Source organism: Solea solea, chromosome 8 (genome assembly GCF_958295425.1).
Source record: "Solea solea chromosome 8, fSolSol10.1, whole genome shotgun sequence".
In the NCBI taxonomy this organism is placed as follows: domain Eukaryota; kingdom Metazoa; phylum Chordata; class Actinopteri; order Pleuronectiformes; family Soleidae; genus Solea; species Solea solea.
The window spans coordinates 9,070,872-9,090,819 of NC_081141.1; the positions used below are offsets into that span (position 1 = coordinate 9,070,872).

At 41.5% G+C, this 19,948-nt stretch overlaps 1 protein-coding gene across 2 annotated transcripts; it reads left to right on the top strand.

Moving 5' to 3' along the window:
• Nucleotides 1-27: 27 nt before the first annotated feature.
• Nucleotides 28-19,848, top strand: LOC131463934 (zinc finger MIZ domain-containing protein 2-like). Of its 2 annotated transcripts, none has more exons than XM_058636091.1 (21): nt 28-450; nt 6,090-6,189; nt 8,163-8,277; nt 9,649-9,857; nt 10,582-10,738; nt 11,249-11,494; nt 11,657-11,816; nt 11,935-12,053; nt 12,146-12,235; nt 12,330-12,519; nt 12,714-12,855; nt 12,950-13,028; nt 13,115-13,246; nt 13,960-14,065; nt 14,184-14,341; nt 14,546-14,613; nt 14,691-14,759; nt 15,992-16,293; nt 16,404-16,576; nt 16,903-17,097; nt 17,940-19,848. In XM_058636091.1, the coding sequence occupies exons 2-21, from the start codon at nt 6,140-6,142 to the stop codon at nt 18,045-18,047; spliced, it is 2,868 nt and encodes a 955-aa protein (XP_058492074.1). In that variant the 5' UTR covers nt 28-450; nt 6,090-6,139; the 3' UTR covers nt 18,048-19,848. The 2 variants fall into 2 exon arrangements, with proteins under 2 accessions (XP_058492074.1, XP_058492075.1); XM_058636092.1 differs by having other exon boundaries at nt 15,992-16,278.
• Nucleotides 19,849-19,948: the final 100 nt, after the last annotated feature.

Genomic DNA, 19,948 nt, shown 5'->3' on the forward strand with positions numbered 1-19,948 from the left:
TCTCTCACACACACACTCACTCTCTCTCATAGCTGCAGTTCTCCATCTGGCCTGTAGGCTTTCTCACATCGGCAGGAGCGATACAGTGAAGCTCCAATAATAATTTGATAAAGTTACATCTTGATTTTGTGAATTTGAAAAATCTCGGATTTACGGGGGATGGTGTTGCTTCCTGGAGCCGGGTAATCAGACGCAGAGGCCGGTGGCGGCGGCAGGGAGGTAGGCAGGGCTAGCAGGCTGACTGGAGCAAGCAGGCACATATTGTGCTGCTGGGTGAAACTCGGTTTCAGTGTGGGGTTTCATCGGGACATTTCGGATATTAGACCAGCCTGTGAGTAGAATTTTTCCACTGTGGTGGTTGACTTCGAGTGTGTTTGGTCCTTGGAGGCGCGGAGGAACACATACTACGGAACACCGGAGCAGGACTCGGACACCGGGGAAGTAGAGGAGGTAGGTCGGGTCCGTGAAAAGCAGCACTTCTAGCCATTGTGTCTGTGATATTTACGATTTAATGCATTCATAATATATGTAATGTCGATTATTCAAACCTGATGTGGAGCCACATGTTCGCTTATATTGTTTGTTTTGTGTTCTGTGTTCGAGGAGAACGCTAGCTGTGGCTAACGGTTAGCCTCGGAGCTTTCCATTGTCACAGTCTGCTGGGCTATCTACGCTAACAGCTAGCGGGGGTACAGCAGTGGAAGGGGTCAATACTTTCTCTAAATGTCTCGTATTTACCCTAATATACGATGCCAAACATTTTGCCACAGAGCCTGATCAATAACCACATGTTGTGACTTATAAATGCCTTTCAAACGCAGGGGATTATTATCGCCTCGGTATCGTGCTAACGAATGCGGTGCCACCCACAGCAGGAGCAGCCTCATTTTCACCGGCCGCGGAGCCCACGGACCTGCCTGTTAGCATGTTAGCATTAGCTTATCCAGCACTGGGGAATCTCAAAATGTCTCCCTGAACACTTTCATGTTCTCGAATGTTGAATTATTTAAAATGTAACCAGGGGGACCAGAACAACACAGACCGCTTTACCTAATAACTAATAATTTAATTTAATAATTAACGTTTATATTCGCTATATTGTTATATTGCCAGACACGTGCGTGTGATCTGTGCACGCGATTGGGGGGCAGTTTGAAGGTAAAGAAAAATTAGCTTTATTTGAAATTTAAAACGAACAGTTTACCTTTACACTTTAAATTGATAGTGTTTTCTAATAATACCGCATATCTATTACCGGACGCAGTTTGTTAAGATATGTAAGAGAGAGACGCAGGTGAAACCAGACGTCATCAATGACCCCTATTGATCAGTTGTCCTTTTAACTTATATTTGTTCAGATGAAACCATAAGTTAGTTTATTACAGTTTCAGCCAGCTGTTACACCAGTAAACATTTAACACCACGAATTACAGTAGATGTTGGAGGTAAATCATGTTTAATTGACTTGGTGTAGTTTGTACTGTACTTTTGTTGTAATGCATTTTTTAAGAGTCTTTATTTTATTTATGCTGCTGAGGGAGATGGTGCTAAATTGTTTTCATTGTCCTTGCAACAGTGACAATAAAGCTGCTATTCTATTACTTTAATGTTGTACTTTTATATTGTTGTATACCAGTGTTCAACATTATTGTTGTACCTAGGCAAGTGCAGCCTCTTCCTTCTTCCTTCCTCCTCTTCCCTAGCAAACTATGGGACCCAATGTGTGAACCATGTTTGACACTGTAAAAAACCGAATGTACCCGTATTGTGATATGTTAACTTTAACTGCGCCTGACAAATCATTTCAACTAACAGATTAGAATGATAGAAAGAGCTCAGCGAGTCTCAGGAGTTTTGGGGGCAACCGATTGTCATGAGCCGAGGGAGTCGGGCAAGTAGAGTCAAAGAGATGTGATGTGGAAGTGACAGCACAGCAGTTTCATCAAGCCTATTAATTACTTTAAAAGATGGGCCATCGATTGGTCCATTTAGTTTCATATAGTGGTCTGTGTATTGATAAGTCTTTATAACCAATTGCTGATTTGTACACGTTGATTTTTACACCATTATTAGTACTGTAGTTTTCTTGTACTCCAGTGTTGTTATATTGTAGTTTTTTGTAGTACCGTAGCATTGTCATTCTTCAGTGTTGTAGTACCACAGTGTTATGTGATATTTTAAAAATAATACACGTTAACATCTATTAGACTTCAAAACTGCTGTTATATTATTGCTTCATTGATTTATATGTGCACAGTGAAATAAATCTTATAATGACACAGTGTTGTTCAGTCCCTCAGCTTGGGTCTGGTTGTACTGCAAATCACAGACTGTGACTTTTAGTAATGAGGTTACAGCGCACGTGTCACAGCCTTCATCTTGAGTGTCTCACACACAGGTTTACTCTCGATATAAGTCCTGGTAAACCGGTTACCAGGAGTGAGAGCAACTTACAAGACCAGAACAGGTAGTGTTCACCAAAGGACAGGTGAGTCACATGACTCAGGTGCTGCCAGGTGCTGCTGAAGTAAAATGTAAACAACTGGGAGTGTCGGATTGTGGAGGGCGAGGCTGCAGTGAAAGTCCATGACATCACTGTGACGCAAGTCAGGTTGTGGTTGTTGAGGCGCGATGGTTTCCTTACAGTGCAGATGTCACTGGATCGTGTGATGTTAAATAGCTGAAATACTCACAATCAGTAGAATACAAATACATGTCGATGTTTGCTTGTCTGTCTGTAATGCTTTGATTGGCATTTGGCACGTGTTTCCATTATTTTTGTTTTCCATTATTCCTCTAGTTGTTACCACAGTCACACCAGATTATTGTCATTATCACTCTATCTGACTTTACAATTAACTAAGTGAAAGGTTAAATTCCAAGCTGATGCCTTTAGATATGAAGAGATTCAGTCACGTAAAGCAAATCTTTACAGTACAGTATCTGGTCACTGATCAACAATTTTAGTATTTTTGATCAGTTTTACTACTATTACTGTTTTGTGGATAAAAGCCAAGATGAAAGTGTAGAAACGTGGTTTCAGTCAAAACGGATTTCACATGTTGTCTGTCACTCAAGAGACAAACAGGCATGTCTCACTCTGCTTAATACTTTTTAGGACAAGTTTGCACACTGTATTAACAGTAGGAAGGGAAATGTAATCTAAAAAAGTATCTGGTAATAAATGGAGTATGAATCTGTTGCAGTATGCACAGAACCTTTTAGAGGTGTTTGGAGATTGCCTCAGGTATTCTGTCCCATATGTAGTTCACACATCTATCTATGCTCATCTGTTCTGGAGGTCTCAAGACATATTCTACCCCAAAATATTAGTATATAACCATTTGGAGATTTGCATTTCCCTGTAAGTGACATCCAATGAGAATTTCCAGAAAGCCCTGACTTTTAAAGTTTGGCAACATCCAATATTATTATTATTTTTGTTATTTTTTGTTATTTTCAGTTGTTGACTCAAGCAAGCCAGAAATCCAGCACATACATTCAGAAAGAAAACATCTTTAGGTCAGGCCTATGTTAAGGAAAAGTAAAGGCCCCAGGAGATTTGTATCTCCCATGTCTAATCTGTTAAATTGGAAATTATATCATTTAAACAATGTGCCTTTGTTTACTAGTTTTCTACAGTTAAAAAAAAAATAAATGTGCACCTTTACGTTTACAGCGGGTCATTGTTTAGCAATCACAATGGTGATTAAAACATTTAAATAAAATATAATATTTTCACATAGTAACAAACAATATTAAAATAAGGATAGATAAAATACAATGTTTATGAATTACTTGACCCTTCAGTGCGTGATTGCTGATGCGAGGTATAGGAATTACTACCAATTTGCATGAGATTATGTGTGAACATGTTCGGTGAACAGTCACAACAGTCGGTCATCATAAACAGGCCAGGTCTATGTCAGTCCTTAACTGCATTTTTTTCTACTTGTTTTTATTAAAAACAGCATTTGTCCACAGACTTTTATTGCAGCAATAATTTTTGTTTGTCACAAAATACCACAACACAGCTAGCACACCATTTGAGAACCACTGGTACAAGGTGCTGACACAGTTTTTGCTGAATGTGCCGTGCATGCCCTGGACTAAGAACCTGAATTGGACAGATATGCTCAGGGAAAACATACTGTAGCCACCAGTGGGGACTCCTGGACATTAGGCACCCTCAGCCGGAGGCCAGCAACATTAACAAAAGGTCAAATCTTTGTCGGCTTAATTTAGCCACACCATTTTAAGAATGTTTCTTGTTGTATCTCGTCATTAGATGTCCAACCACAAACAAGTTTGAAACTGCTCACTCCTTGTGCCAAACTCCATAAGGAAAATCTGTGATTTAACATAATGGCACACACCACACTTGAGCCACTGCTGCCTCCATAAGTTAATTCCAATGTGTTATTTTGTAACTTTGACATTTGAAATGTTTAATTCAAGAAACACAGACTTACCAAATGAGGCAGCAGTAGATCAGCAGCTCCTGTGTCCCTGTGATCTTAACCTCAGTTTCCTGTTGAAAAAGGCTGTCTAATGGTGAGATGAAGCAATGACCATATTCTTCAGCTTATGCACTACCTTTGTACCTCATACAACCACACTTGGAAAAACCTAGCCGGGCCACACATGTTACCGCATTTATGTTCTTTTAATTGTTGTCATATTTAAAATGTGTGTATATGTATATAATAATCTAATAATTGGCAGTGGAGTTGCAGCTGAGCTTTGCATTATGTAAAAGGTTTTTCATGTTGTACCCAACTTGACAGATGGTTAATTGAAGCTGCATAAACTGTAACAGCCCAGTACGTCAGCATGTGACAGACTGTGTGTGTGTGTGTGTGTGTGTGTGTGTGTGTGTGTGTGTGTGTGTGTGTGTGTGTGTGTGTGTGTGTGTGTGTGTCTGAGCTGCTGCCTCTCAGGTGACTGAGCACAGCAGAGTCAAATACTGAAGCTTTCCATTAACTGAGGCTGGAACCTTATGTCAAGAGCCTGGTTTAAAATACTCATTTGTATTGACCGCATTATAGATAACGAATGCAGACAGTTATTAACCACATCATTAATATGACTTGCGTTGCCTAATGACAGTGGAAAGCCCAGTGAGTTAGTCAGAATCACAATTTAACTAGTCAGAGACTGTCTAATTAATTAGTAACGGTCTAACTGCCCTCAGTAACTAAACTAGTGTATTTTTCCAACACACTTTATTGAAGGGAAGACATGGCATACAAATGAGCATGTTCAAGATCCCCAATTTTCAGCATGTAATAAGTGGTGCACGTGACCGAGCAGGCTCACAGCCAGAAGATCACTGGTTTGCATCCGGTTCAGGCCTTTCTGTGTGGAGTTGCATGTTCTCCATTGTGTGAGTGGGTTTTCTCCGGGTTCGTTGGTTTCCCACAGTCCAAAAACATGGAGAGGTTAGTTGGACACTAAATTGACTGCATATTTGAGAGTGAATGAAATCTCTACTTGGACTGGCAACCTGTCCAATGTGAAATTACTCCCAAGTGTCTACTTCGAAACTAGTCAGAGCGACTGCTTAACTAGTCATTGTGTCGAAACTAGCCAGTGTCTATTAACTAGGGACTGTCAAGTAGACATGGGTACATGACAAACCTCTACAATGTGTGTATAAAAATCTTCTAATCCCATTAGCCTAGCCTAAACTAGTAATAGAGTTAGATAAACAGTTACTTAATGTTTGTGTAACTTCTTAAACTATTTTTTATTTTGTTAACAACTATTATAAGTATAATATTTAAGCATTATAATATGATATTGGCTGATAATTTATCGGCCCAAAGGGGTAAACTAGTAATCATCATGTATCATGGGATGTGTTTGAATGAGTTGGTGAAGGTGGCCAGACTCAGAAATGTGGTTTTACAATCAATAATTGACTCCAAGTCATCAGATAAATACAGTGATTATATTTATTACAAATGTTGTGATGTGTTATTCTTTCTTACTGTCTGACACACATCTTGGGATGAATAGGAAATGTAGTGTGTCTATGATTTTGTAATTTGATTCAAAATGTTTGATTAAATATGGTCTGTCTGCAGGAGTCTGTCCACCTGTTTGGCTGATTGGACCCTGGTGAGCTCCATCCACCATGAACCCTCTGAACCAAATGAAGGCTGGACTGGCAAACAACCAACACAGGTATACGCACACATATACACACACTTTAAGTGTGAGTACCTTCCTTTTTTATTTTTCATTTTTTAACTTCTTTATGTTGTTATTGCCCTCGATGACATCTGGTATTAAACCCAGGATAAGATGGTTCTAAAAGGAAGTTGTAAATTCAAACAATCTCTAATCTCTTTTTGGATACTTTGCCAGTATTGTACAATTATGGGGCAATCCCAGAAGCTATGTGTGATCCCCCCAACACTGATTGGAAATGTTGCCAAATTCAGAAGTGAGGAAGGGGGTCTTAAAAAACCTAACCTCTTCCATTCAATTCCCTCCACAAGGGACTGTTGGTTACTTTATGTCATCTGAAATCATAGTGTTTATTTCTAGTTTCCGTTTTTGTTTAATATCTAAGCTGTTATCCGCCAGTTCTTCCTGTAGATGTGATATGCCCTTTTTGCGTGTGTGTGTGTTCTCGTTCTTTCGTTCGTTCTCTGGTTTCCTCCTACAGTCCAAAAACGGATGGACTGGGGATCTGTCAAGGGTGTAGCCCGCATTTCACTCTGTCAGCTGGGATTGGCACTAGCGCCCCCCGCGACCGTCATGTGGAGGATAAACCTGCCGCCATCTGTAATTTTAAAAGTTTTGTTTTGCAACATCGGTGTTTAAACTCCATCATTCAGATTTATTTATATTTATGTGACACAAGCTTGCCAACCGAAGCAGCAAGAGACCAGCAGCCCTTGTGAGCTAAAAAGTTTGATTTTCTCAAAAGACTTAGATGCAGTAGAGTGAGTGCTTTATATAAACTTTAGGTTCCTGTTGGAAAAGGCTGTCTAAATCTGTGAGAAATAGGCAAACATTTTCTGAGGAAATCTTTGATTAAGCAGATATGGATTTTGTTGCTGGTGGATGTCACAATTTTCTCAGCAGCGTTGTATTAAGCTGCAAGCTCAGTTTGTACCAGATATGTAGTTTTTTTGTCCTTGTACCTTTTTGGCGCATTTCCACTGACTCAACTCACCTTGGCAAGGCACAGTTATTTTGCAATTCAGCTAGGGTTGGTACCTGGTACTTTTTTTCTGGTGAGGTTCCAAGCGAGCTGGAGCGATACTATGTGTGACGTCGCCAGCCACTGTTTGGTCCGAGTGCTGTCCAAAAGTCAAGCGGAACAATGCCGAACTTTAGATCAGTTAAAAAGACTTAACAATCCTAAAACGTTGGTCAATCTCCAACAATTACCAGGAAAAGGAGTCTGGTGTATTTAGCGACAGCACTGCTGATTACAACAGGCATCACAAACCCTGCCACTGTATGTCAGTCCAATGACTGTGTCAGACGGTGTCTGTGCTCCGGTCATGGAGGAAGTATGGAACACATATTTTAATTAATTAATTACCTAATGATTCAGTACACTGAAAACAACTGCTTTACAAGTCACTAGTCACTCACTTGTGTGTCGCCTGTAGAATGAAGTGCATGGCTGCAGTGCATTCATTCTACTGAAAACCAACCTAAACTGTGCCGAGTTGAGGCAAGTCGGTACCATAGGTGGAAAAGGGGCTTTTGTCCAAGCAGCAGTTATTTTCATATAGATACAGTATCAGTGTACAAGACGATAAAAAAGAAAAAGAACTCATCAGGGAATGCTATGTCAGCCTGCTCTCTGTAGTCAAATTCTTGCGACCACATTTGCCCAACTAAAACTTCATAGACTCAATGGGCTTTATTTTCATGGATTTATATTTATGCAACTGGACTTGATTCAGTTAAGTTGAAAACCTTTTAGCTCTCAACCAATTGGCTTCTTCACTTCGGTCTGACTACTGGAAAAGTTCAATGTTTAGCCCTTGAAGGCTCTCTGGGCATGACCCGGATGGCTGAGATCCTTAATCGACATCAAATGGCTTTACTTTAAAATAAGACATTGGGTTTCCAGTCATATGTTTCACTTGCACCCTAGCTGTAATGTTTATTCTCTCCCTGTGTTTCTGCAGCGATGGTTCTTACTCCTATGACCCCACCAGCTGGCAGCAACCCACCAATCAGCCTGCTGGATCCCTCTCTGTAGTAACCACTGTCTGGGGCGTCACCAATCCCTCGGCCAGCCAGGTATGACATCCCCAAACATGGGAGAAGTTCTGTGCCACAGTGTATTAATGAAGGCACAAAGTTTTTCAGTGGTGAAAAAACTGCTGCATTTTGGGACTTACCAGTGTTTTAGGACTTGCTGGCATTTTGGGACTTGTCATGTTTTGGGAATCTGCAGCATTTGTGAATATGCAGCTCATTTCTCCACCTGCATGTGTTTTCGGCCACCCTACAAACCCTTTAAAAAAATACACAAACAGTCTGTTATAAGTTTAAGCCACATGCCAAATGTCAGAGGTCACTGAAATAAAAATGCTCCTTGAATAAAATAAATCTCTTTCTGGCATTCCAATAATATACAGTAATTAATTCAAAAATACAATACTGTTACAATTTTAACAGTAACAATAAACACTTTTCCACTGACATATTTACTGCAACTGCACTGCAAACTGTTATTTCAAAAAGAAAAGAAACAAAAACAGATGAATGAAATATGACAACAATATTTTAAGGACCCCCCCTCTATATATTTATATATATGTATGTATGTTATTTCATTTCAAATGTTCAGAGGTTATTATGTCTAGTTTTTTTATATATATGTTGTATAGGTATTGTTCTGTGTAGCAGTGTAGCTCACAAAATAATATTGTGCTCCAGTGTTTGTGATGAGAAGTAGCACATACAGAGAGGTGTGCTTTCTCTTTTTGGCCACAAGGTGGAGTATCTGCTAAAGTGAGCACTGCTCAGGAGGCAAGCACATGTGTATGAGAACAGTTTCCTCCTGGAAAGCGCCAGAGAAATTTCTATTACAATTTTTTTTTCAGTGTGAGAAATACAATGTGTGGCGGGAGTGCGTGACAAAAGCGTGACTGTCAGGCTCAATGCAAGACTTGAGAGCACTGCAACAGGTTTTCGACATTCTCATCCTCTGACACTTTAAAACCAAACCATCTCCAAATTATCGAGCCATTGTTTCGTTTACTGAACTCCTCTTCTGCAGTGCACTTCGCTCCATGTTGTCGCTGAGTGTAGGTGAGAGTGGAAGCAGAAAGGTTGTGTGTGTAGGGACACAGGGAGAAGAGAAATGGGTGCGAACTTGCGGTCCATGTATTGCCTTTTTAACGCAAAATGAACTATATTGATACAAGCGATATTGTCCCGTGTTATATCTCATTTAGAAATATACCGATATACTGTATATATATTAAGATATCGCCCAGCCCTAATTACAGGTAACGAAAATGTTCTTTAAATTTTAGTTTTTTTATTTCATTAGATTTCATTAACTACAATAACCTTGCTCCTGATGTCTATTCTCATCTCTGCATTGGGTGTGAATGTACCATAAGAACTGGAATGTGATGTGTGTGTTTCTATGTCTGTCAGGGTCTGGGTGGAGGGGTGATGGGGCCCGGGGCCAACCATGGCGGAGGGCCCATGATGCAGGGCCCAGGGGGTCCGGGTATGGCTGGTGGACCTGGTGGCTACATGGGCCAACAAGGCTACGGAGAGCCCAACAAAGGGTACATGAACCAGGGCATGTATAGCCGGTCGACTGGTGGATATGCTGGAGGACCAGGGGGCTACACAGGGAGGTGAGTTTGTTTATCTGATACTATATAAAGTAAAGATTTAGTTTACATGTGACTGTTGGTCCAATCATGACTGCCTTATGTGGTCTTGTGACAGTTAACATGTGACACTGAGATGCACGGAGCAAAATTTTTATAGTTTTAGGCTTTAATGCTGTATTTCAGATCGATTCAAATTTAATCAGCTTTATTAATTTATTTACTTTTTAGTTTATTACATAAACTACTATATACCACATTATTACATCTGGCAAGGATGATATGTTTCCAGTCACATTTGTCTGTCTGTTTGGTTCGTGAACAGCATACCTTAAAGTTTGGGGCATATTTGGGGATGTAGGTGTAGGTTATGGCCAATGGAAGAAGTAATTAGAATTTGGTGGTGAAACAGAAACTGAGATGCCCTGTTGGAGGTTTTCACTTTGTGAGTGATGTTTGTTTTGTTTGTTTATGTTTTCAGAAGAAAAACGTAAATAAGAGAAAATAATTGATTCCATGAAATGTAATTTACGTTTAGGTCATAATTTTGTTAATCTATTTATCACAACGCAAATGTCATTGGTCGTTTTCAGTTTGATATTGTTATATTGTCATTTTGAACTGTATATTATCAGGAGTAAATGACCATGGGGTGGCTGACTTTGCTTGTCACAAAACAGACTGAACTAATTTGATCAAGGTAAAAGAGACATACCCAAACCTTCACATGTATCGTGTCTGTGTGCAGTTACCCAACCAACCCTGGTGGCTCTCGAGGCTCCGCTGACTTCACTCAGGCTGCTGCTGCCGCTGTTGCTGCTGCTGCTGCCACAGCGACTGCCACTGCCACGGCAACAGTTGCCGCCATTCAGGAGAAACAAAACCAAGAGATGAACTATGGACAGGTGAGGGAGGAGGGCCACTAATACTGCAGTTATGACTCTGCTACATGAGTTATCAAGTGGTCATTCAGTTCTATGTTGCTTCTGGAAACTTAAAGTGGGATGATCCATAAAGTGTCAAACAAGACGTGAGCCTGAAGCAAACAAAAAACTAATTGAAGAAGAGTTGTCAGGAGTCCCTGTTTTGCATTTAGCTTTGTATTACTAGAGTAGGGGTAGTATTTTTGAAAAATTGTGCTTCCCAACCTCAGTTTCCCCTGAGTTGAGAAATATCTTCATTCTTTTCTTTGTTACGTGCCCACCAGTGACACTTGGTCCTGTTAGCCTAACTGTTAGCAAAGATGACACTGTTTCCATTCTGGGAATGAGGTCCTGTCCCCCTATGAGTGGGTCTAAAAAGTGGCAAACTGAGGTTGGGAAGCACTAGTAATACAAAGCTAAACGCAAAGTGGTGAAGACAGGTTTTATAGTTAACAATTGTTGTCTTGTCTTGTTTGCTTTTTGTGTCTGCAGATGGGAGGCCCAGCCTACAATAATCAGTTCATGTCACACTCTGGCCCCCGTGGCCCCCCCAGTATGGCTACTGGAGGTATGGGCCCTGGTCCAGGAGGACCTTCCAGGGTCCCCCCCTCAATGGGACCCATGTATGGACCTGGAGGAGGCCCACAGAGAGTTCCCCAGCATCCAAACTATGGTCCTGGACCACAGCAAGGTCACCTGAGGCCCCCTCAGGGCCTCAAACGGCCCTACAGCACTGAGGTGAGAGTCGAGAGGTTTAGCTCTACTGTGAAACCCATTTTTAGGTTAAATCCGTAATAAACCTGAGTAAGTCGGATAAGATTAATATCTAACCTTTTCAAATTGAACATCACTAAAAATTTACCATTATACTAGTCTCTAACATTTGTATCCCTGTCTCAGTCATTCCAAGGAATGTCTCAGCAGTACGGCGTCCCTGTCGGCTCCAGTGTAAATGTGATGTCGGGTCCTGGTGGCGCTGGTGGTGCAATGGTGGGTTCAGGTGGAGGTGGTCACCCCGGGCCTGGTCCGTTCTCTGGACCAAACATGCAGTACCACCCAGGTAAGATGGTGGCGGGTTGAACACTGGAAGAAGCTCACTGCAGATTTCTATAGCAGTGAACCAGAGAGAGAGTTTTCTGATCTAAGTCTGAGGATCTTTACTGTCTGTTTACCTCTAGGTCCTGGTGGTCCAGGCCCTGCCCCCCAGCGTTCTGGCTCTTCCCCCTCCTACCAGAGCCATAAGATGTCCCTCCCGCAGTACCCCCCCTCTGGACCCCCCAACTCGCAGTATTACAAGGTGAATAATGTTATGCTGCCATATATCTGAGTGTGTTTATTTACACTGGTAAAAACTTGAAAGCATGACTTAAGTTGTCTGTTCTGCACCAGGACCAGTTAAATGGTCAGAGTGGAGGTTTAAACACTCTGACAGCAGGAGGTGGTGGAGGTGTCTACAACTCCTTTAACCAACCTTCTGGGGTAAGAAGTTCTCTTTTTGTGGGTTTTTTGCAAATAGTTAAAATGAACGATTTAAATTTTAAATACACATTTATTGTTTCTCTCTTTCTTTCAGCCTGGTCGAGGATTGCCAGGTTACCCGTCCTCCCCAGTACCTGGTAACCCAACTCCTCCCATCACCCCCAGCAGCTCCATGGCACCGCCCTACATGTCGCCTGGCAACAGTGACATCAAACCACCACCCTCTTCCTTCCTGCCTGACATCAAACCCAACTTGGCCAACCTGGCACCACCCCCACCGACAGGTACTAAGGCATTCAGATTGATAACAGTGTAATCATAATATGAGTGATGTAATCACTCATAACATGCCTTTGTGTAATTTTTTACTCATTATCTCAGTTTTGCGTATGAACCAGTCACATTACTCAAAGGCTCATTTTAATATGATGTCACAGCCAAGTGTCCATGTCTGGCCATGTTGACTTCCTGTTAACAGGTAACCCCAGCGACGAACTGCGGCTGACTTTCCCCGTGCGTGATGGTGTGGTCCTAGAGCCCTTCAGGTTGGAGCACAACCTGGCTGTGAGCAACCACGTCTTCCAGCTGCGAGACTCTGTCTATAAAACTCTTATCATGAGGTAAGAACTGATGATCATCTGATGATGCACTTTGCCATGCTTCACTATTTATCTCATCCATATATGAATGTTGATGTCTGTATGTATGTATCAGGCCAGATTTGGAGCTCCAGTTTAAGTGTTACCACCACGAGGATCGACAGATGAACACAAACTGGCCTGCCTCTGTCCAGGTCTGACAGTTATTCAGCTGTTTCTCAGTACATCATCGCCAAGACATGTCACACTTTTTGTCACACCTGTCTTGTGTCTTTCAAAGGTGAGCGTGAACGCGACCCCTCTCACCATCGAGCGAGGTGACAACAAAACTTCCCATAAGCCTTTGTATCTGAAGCAAGTGTGTCAGGCAGGCAGGAACACCATCCAGATCACTGTCACGGCCTGCTGCTGTGTAAGAACACACACGGACACAAAACACAGAACACATGGATGCTTAATCTCAGTGAAAACATGGCTACAAGACCTACGCAACGATTGTTTGTTGCACAACCCAATAAAGCATCTTGCAGCCTTTCAACGCCCTGGTTGCCAGCAGAGTTAGGCAAACGCAGCAAGCTGCAGCTATGTATCAGAAATGCCAAATGCTACCACGCATAAAAAGCCTCACCACCCCTCTCGAGACGTCTAGAAGAGAGGAGAAGAAGAAGATTTAAGTCCAACTACCTGTATGTTGTAGACATTTTGGCAACCATGCTCTATGATGTTTTGAATTGGGATTGCAGTAACCATTTTAAAATGCCAAAGGTTGCTGTACATTTGACATATAACCTACCAAACAAAGCAGTTGTACCTTTACCCTCAACCTAAACACAGATTTTCTCTCTTTACTTTGGTTAATTCTTAAGAAATTATAGAATTAAGCCAGTATAGATTTTATAAGTAGAGCCTTCTGTTAAGAGGCTGACATCTGACATCTGTTCATCATAGTTCTCTCTGGCAGCCATGTTTTCAATGTTTCAAGCAGGATCTCAAGCAGGGGGTGCACACAGCGCAATCAGTGCTAACTATATGTCAGAACCTTATGCAACTTCAAAATACCCGAAATAACCGTGAAGTAAGTCTGCCATTTTGTTTAAAGTGATTTAAATCCCCCTCTCTCTGCAGTCTCACCTGTTCGTTCTCCAGTTGGTCCATCGCCCATCGGTTCGCTCAGTGCTGCAAGGTCTGATGAAGAAGAGGCTGCTTCCTGCCGAGCATTGTGTCACCAAGAGTGAGTCATCTCTGGTTCTTAATTTCTGCTGTAAAAACGTCATCGTGATTTTATGTCAAAAAGAAACAAACTCTGTTTGTGACACTGATCCACCTCCCTCCCTGTCTCTGTGACTCAGTAAAAAGGAACTTCAGCAGTGGGTCGATTCCAGGGACTCCCGGGTTAAATGGAGAGGACGGAGTGGAGCAGACAGCCATCAGAGTCTCGTTAAAATGTCCCATCACTTTCCGTCGCATCCAGCTGCCTGCCAGAGGTCACGACTGCAGACACATACAGGTCTGAGCATCTGCCAATCATAGCAGACCACTCACTGTGATGTCACAGGGAAAACCAGTTTTCATCTGTGAGATACTGATGCTTCGTGTGTGTGTGTGTGTGTGTGTGTGTGTGTGTGTGTGTGTGTGTGTGTGTGTGTGTGTGTGTGTGTGTGTGTGTGTGTGTGTGTGTGTGTGTGTGTGTGTGTGTGTGTGGGCGTTACAGTGTTTTGACCTGGAGTCGTACCTGCAGCTCAACTGTGAGAGAGGAACCTGGAGGTGCCCTGTGTGCAAGTATGTTCAACAAACACTCAGTGTACAGCATTGGTCATACGTTATTTCCTCTGTAACATGTTTTTGTTTGTGTGCAGTAAAACAGCTCTGTTGGAAGGTCTGGAGGTTGATCAGTACATGCTGGGAATCCTCATCTATGTTCAAAAGTAAGGAACTCTTTTCTTTAACACTAACCCGAAAACCTTTGCTTGATACATTTTCCCTTATAAGCAATCTTACCTCTTTAAATGTGGTGGTAGCGATAGTGAACAAATATACAAGTGAATCTTGGATCTTTCTTTTGGCTGCAATTGGAAGAGATACACATGTCATTCATTTTGGGGTCAAATTACTCTGCTATAGATGTTGTTTATTATGAGATTACACTCTGATTTGCTTTTCCAGTGTGACATTGTGACACTGTTTAGGCAGTGATCTAAAAATGATTTTAATATGAATACACACAGCAATTAGTGATTGTGAATTTGACCTCTGCTTTTAACCCGTCCTTTTTACATGCTATTAGTGAACACACTAGAGCTGCAACTAACGATTATTTTCATTATTATCAAAATCTGTCAAATATTCTCAGGTTTTTTTTGGTACATTTTATGTACCAAACGATAACTCGATTAATTGGGAAAATGCTGTAGGAGCGCTGGACAGCACTTAAATACACCTGGGGAGCAATGGTGGTTGGATACCTTGCTCAAGGGACCCCAGCCCTTAGTGTGGCCACAATACATTTCCTTTTCTGTTGGGACAAATAAGTAATCCTAAAATCATGCATTGTCTTCCAAAAATAATAATATATATAATACTGCTTGACAAGTGTGTGCAATGCTAGTTTTGATATTGTTTGAATAAGAAATGTAAGAGATCTCGTTAGAAATGCAACCAATATATCACTAAAAGAGCCGCTACAGTGGGTTTACACTTGACCAAAACAAGAAAAGGATTGAAATTTAATGCTAAACTTAGTGTAAAGTTTCCATTATCACTTAAATAAAGTTAACAACCTAATTATCCAATCAGACCAGAAGCCAGTTTATGGTTCAGTTCTGCAATCATAGGACACAAGAGATGTATGCCAACACACATTTTATGAAATAAAGTAATTTTCAATCACCCCCCAAAAAAATCATATTTTTAAATAATAAGGGAATATCTAAAGCAAAACCAATGCCAAATTCACAACACAATGGTCTACTAGAAAACAATGTTAACAGAGTTTATATTTTCTTATATTTTTTGTTTATAATTTGTTTTCTTACGAGAAAGTCCTGGATTAAATCGCTGAAATAATAGATCATGTCTGGATCTGGATAAACGCATTGTTAAACTTTAATTGATGTCAGACCACTCTTCACTCCCTGTTCCTCCTCCTCCTCTTTCTCAGCTCGGAGTATGAGGAGATTACCATCGATCCAGTGTGCAGTTGGAAACCTGTCCCTGTGAAGCCCGACATTCATGTGAAAGAAGAGTCTGACGGCCCTGTGCTAAAACGCTGCAGGACGCTCAGCCCCAGTCACATGGTCCTGCCCAGCGTAATGGAAATGATCGCATCGCTCGGCCCCGCCCCCTCCTCTACCAACTCAGCAGCCTCCTCCTCCCCAATGCCCTATTCCTCCCTCCCTTCAGGGGGCAGCAATAACAGCAGCAACACCCCTGACTACCCTGGACCAGGTAGGGCACACCCAGGTAATTAATGAAACGCATGTAGGTGGTAATCAACAGGTTATTGTTAATAATCAATAGGAAGCCTGTAATAAATTGTGTTACTTCAGTATTGTCTTGTCTCTCTCCATCAGCTCCGTCCTATTCTGCACAGTCAGGGAGTTTCTCTGACTTCAGTGGTCCTGGGACTCCTGGGGTTGGGGGAGACTTCTCCTCCCCTGGTCCTCCACCTCTCTCCTACCAGTCTGAGCTCTCCAGTGCCCTCCTCACCCCTGACAAGCCTCCCCCACACCCAATGGCAGGGCAGGTGAGGACACTCATCTTTCACTCAAAGATTTGTTCAAGAAGAATCTTTTTTTCCATCTCCCCTCTTGTTTCTTTTCCTTTTTTTCTCTTCCTCTTTTTCTTTCTTTAACCTCATTACATCATCACCTTCCTCTTTAAATGCCTCTCCTCCCCTTTCTGCCCGTTTACATCTTTCCTTCTCCTTCCTTCCTGTCTTCCACTCCTTTCATTTGATTTCATCTTCTTATCCCTGTTGCATTTCCTTCTTAACTTTCTCTTTTTCCCTCTCTCCTGTCCCCTTACTGAAAATGTATTTGCTTATCCTATCCTCTCTTCTGCCCCTCTCAGATATCAGTCTCAGGCCACCTGGACTCCACTTCCCATGGTGCTCCTCTCACCCAGCAATCGCAGGCTCTCTCTGGCAACTCCCAATTGGGGGGCGGCAACCCAATGATGCAGCGCAGCAACCACAACCCCCGTCTCCAAGGTGACAGCACCTTTGGACTTGGGGGGTCTGCAGACGTTTCAGAACCTTCTCTGGATGTAAGTAGAACCCAGACTTGAAACCTAATGTCGTCGTCTTCTTCTTCTTCTTCTCCTTCTTTCGGCTTCTCAATCTAGAGGTCTCAATCTTGCCCTGTCCCCTGTGTCCTCTTCTGTTCCATATGCTACAATTTATTAAGATTTACTTTGAGGGATAACACAGCCAGGGATATGTCACTGATTACCAAAAATATTGATTTTATTTGCATTATTATTTTTGTTTAGCTTCAATTACTCCCTCTGAATTTTTATTTTTTTTTACCTTAAATTAGTTAAATTTTTTTATCCAGTATCATTCCAGATAATAAAATTTAATTTAATTCACCTTCACTAGCTATTTATCATACAACACTGCCACCTGCTGGGTTACCATAAAACTTATATTCATGTCAGAGGTCAAAATGGAAACAAGCACCCTTGCCTTTGCAGGGTTCGAGTCCCGGTTGAAAAAAGGGCCTTTCTGCATGGAGTTTGCATGTTCTCCCTGTGTGGGTGTGTGTGGGGGTGTTTTCTCCAGGTTTCTCTGGCTTCCTCCCACAGTCCAAAAACATGCAATGTGGGGATTAGGTAAATTGGTCACTCTCAATTGACCATAGGTGTGAATGTAAGAGTGAATGGTTGTTTGTACCCTCTGGTGGAGGATAAAGTGGTAGATGATGGATGGATGGAGTTTATTTTGGGTTTCAATGGTGATGCTTTTACGTACGCATGGTGAAGAACGTAACTATTTGTTTTACACAAAATGCAAGTAACTTTTACTTGATGATTTACTTAATAGTTTGTAAATGTACTTACTTTCCACCATAATGAATTAGTTCACTTTAATGTGTTTGTTTCTACAGTTGCTTCCCGAGCTGACCAACCCAGACGAGCTGCTGTCCTACCTCGGACCTCCTGACCTCCCCAGCAACAACAACGATGACCTGCTGTCCCTGTTTGAGAACAACTGACCACACACTCGTACAATTACACTTGCACACCTCGAGAATTTAAAGACTTAACTGTAAAATAAAAACTTTGTCTCCATGCCCACCGGCACAAGTGTCGGTTCAACATGGCTGCCACCACAGGATGGAGTGAATGATGAAAAGGAAATGGAAAAAAACTTTTGGACTCTTTGATGTGTGACTGTGAATTTGATGGTAACTTTATTTTATTGTTTTTTTATTCTGGGTAACTGTATTTTGATGCTTAATCCTTCATTCCCTGTCGCTGATGGGCTCACTGTTCACTGGCAGCCACTACAAACTATTTGAAGTTAGTGTGGGTGTTTAAATTGCAGATCACATTCACCATCACTGCTGAGTGATTTCCACATTAGTTTCTGTTCACTTGTTTTTAATGTGGTGATATTGTTTGATTGTGGATGTTCAGCGGTGATGATGAGTAAATATGATCTGTGGTTGATGAGCTAAAACAGCAGCATGGTCTTTTAAAACCAGAATATTTCTGGTCCACATGAGTTTTAAATGTAACAGTATAAATAGATGAAGATAAGCTTTAAAAGAATAGTCTGTCTGTTTTCACAGACGTGTCTTTTGTCATTCCCCTGATATTAGGAGAGACTGAAGGGAGCATTAACAAAGAGGAAGTGTTTAATTTGCTTGAAGTTTTGTATGAATTGAAAAATACAAACTGGATCACATCATTTTAAAAACCAAAATTGATTTCTTCCAGGAAATTGGGTTTGATTACAAGCCCCTGCAGAAACAGTTATCTGTGTTTGCACAGTGCAACACTGGGCACACGTACTGTGTGGAGACTTCAGCTGAAATGCTGCTCATTCACTTTAAATTGTGGATCTGTTGCTTTGCTTTTCTTGTGCTGATGTGGTAGAAGTTGAGCAAAGTACAACTTTTCAAGCAGCAGCCAATCAAATATCTAAATGAAAAGACTGTTCTCCATGTTGCTGCCGTATTGGTCACCAAGAGTGCACTCATCAAAGCTAGACGGACACCACGTTACTATCACATGGGTGACTGTGTTGCATCAATAGCAATGAATTCAATGAAGTCAATTGTAACAAATACTGCTCTGAACAAAAAATCCAAAAGCCACCTCCAGCATCAGACACTGCAGATGCTCTGTACATCAGTGCAGTTGTTTTGTACGTCACTGCAGCAATCAGTGCAGATGTTCTGTGGTCTCAAAGGTAATTGAACACCACCTGTTGTGGTTTGTTTTTGAGGCTCCACGTGGAATAATTCCTCATTAACCTGCCATCAACTGGGCTTCCCCTCAGCCTGTCATTCATCTGTACATGTAGCTGGAAAGTGGAAATTAGAGCATGTTGTGTTTGCTCACATCTGGATTTTTACCTGACACTGAAAAGTTTAAACTGGGCAAAGGTACCATTCTATAATTTTTTTTTAAAAGCGTCAGTGGAATCTCAGATCTGGAACTTTTTGCCTGGAGTGCTGTTGGTCTTCTGCCGTGGAGCCTCAGGTTTAGCACAGGTTTGGCACAAGACAAACTCAGTAACATTAAGAGGATTAAAAAAAAGAAATGGCTGTGTTTGGTCACCACAGGTTGTGTATGTGATGGTAAACAGTTTCATCCTCATGCTTATTATTCTGTATGTTGTAAAGTGACTAGAGTCCGGACAGTTCTGATGTCTCCATGTCCCAGTGGCTTCTGGAAAGAATACAACTGTACATGGTCACACTGTATGATCCAGTAATGATGCTAATAACAACAACAATAATAATGATAATAACCTTTGTAATTTAATAAACACACTGTAAAGACAGACTGAAGAGCCTGTGGTGATTCAATGAAGTAAAAGTGGTGTGACATGTGAGTAAAGGAGAGCAAAACATGTATGTCAGCATTGTGACAAGCTTGATACCTC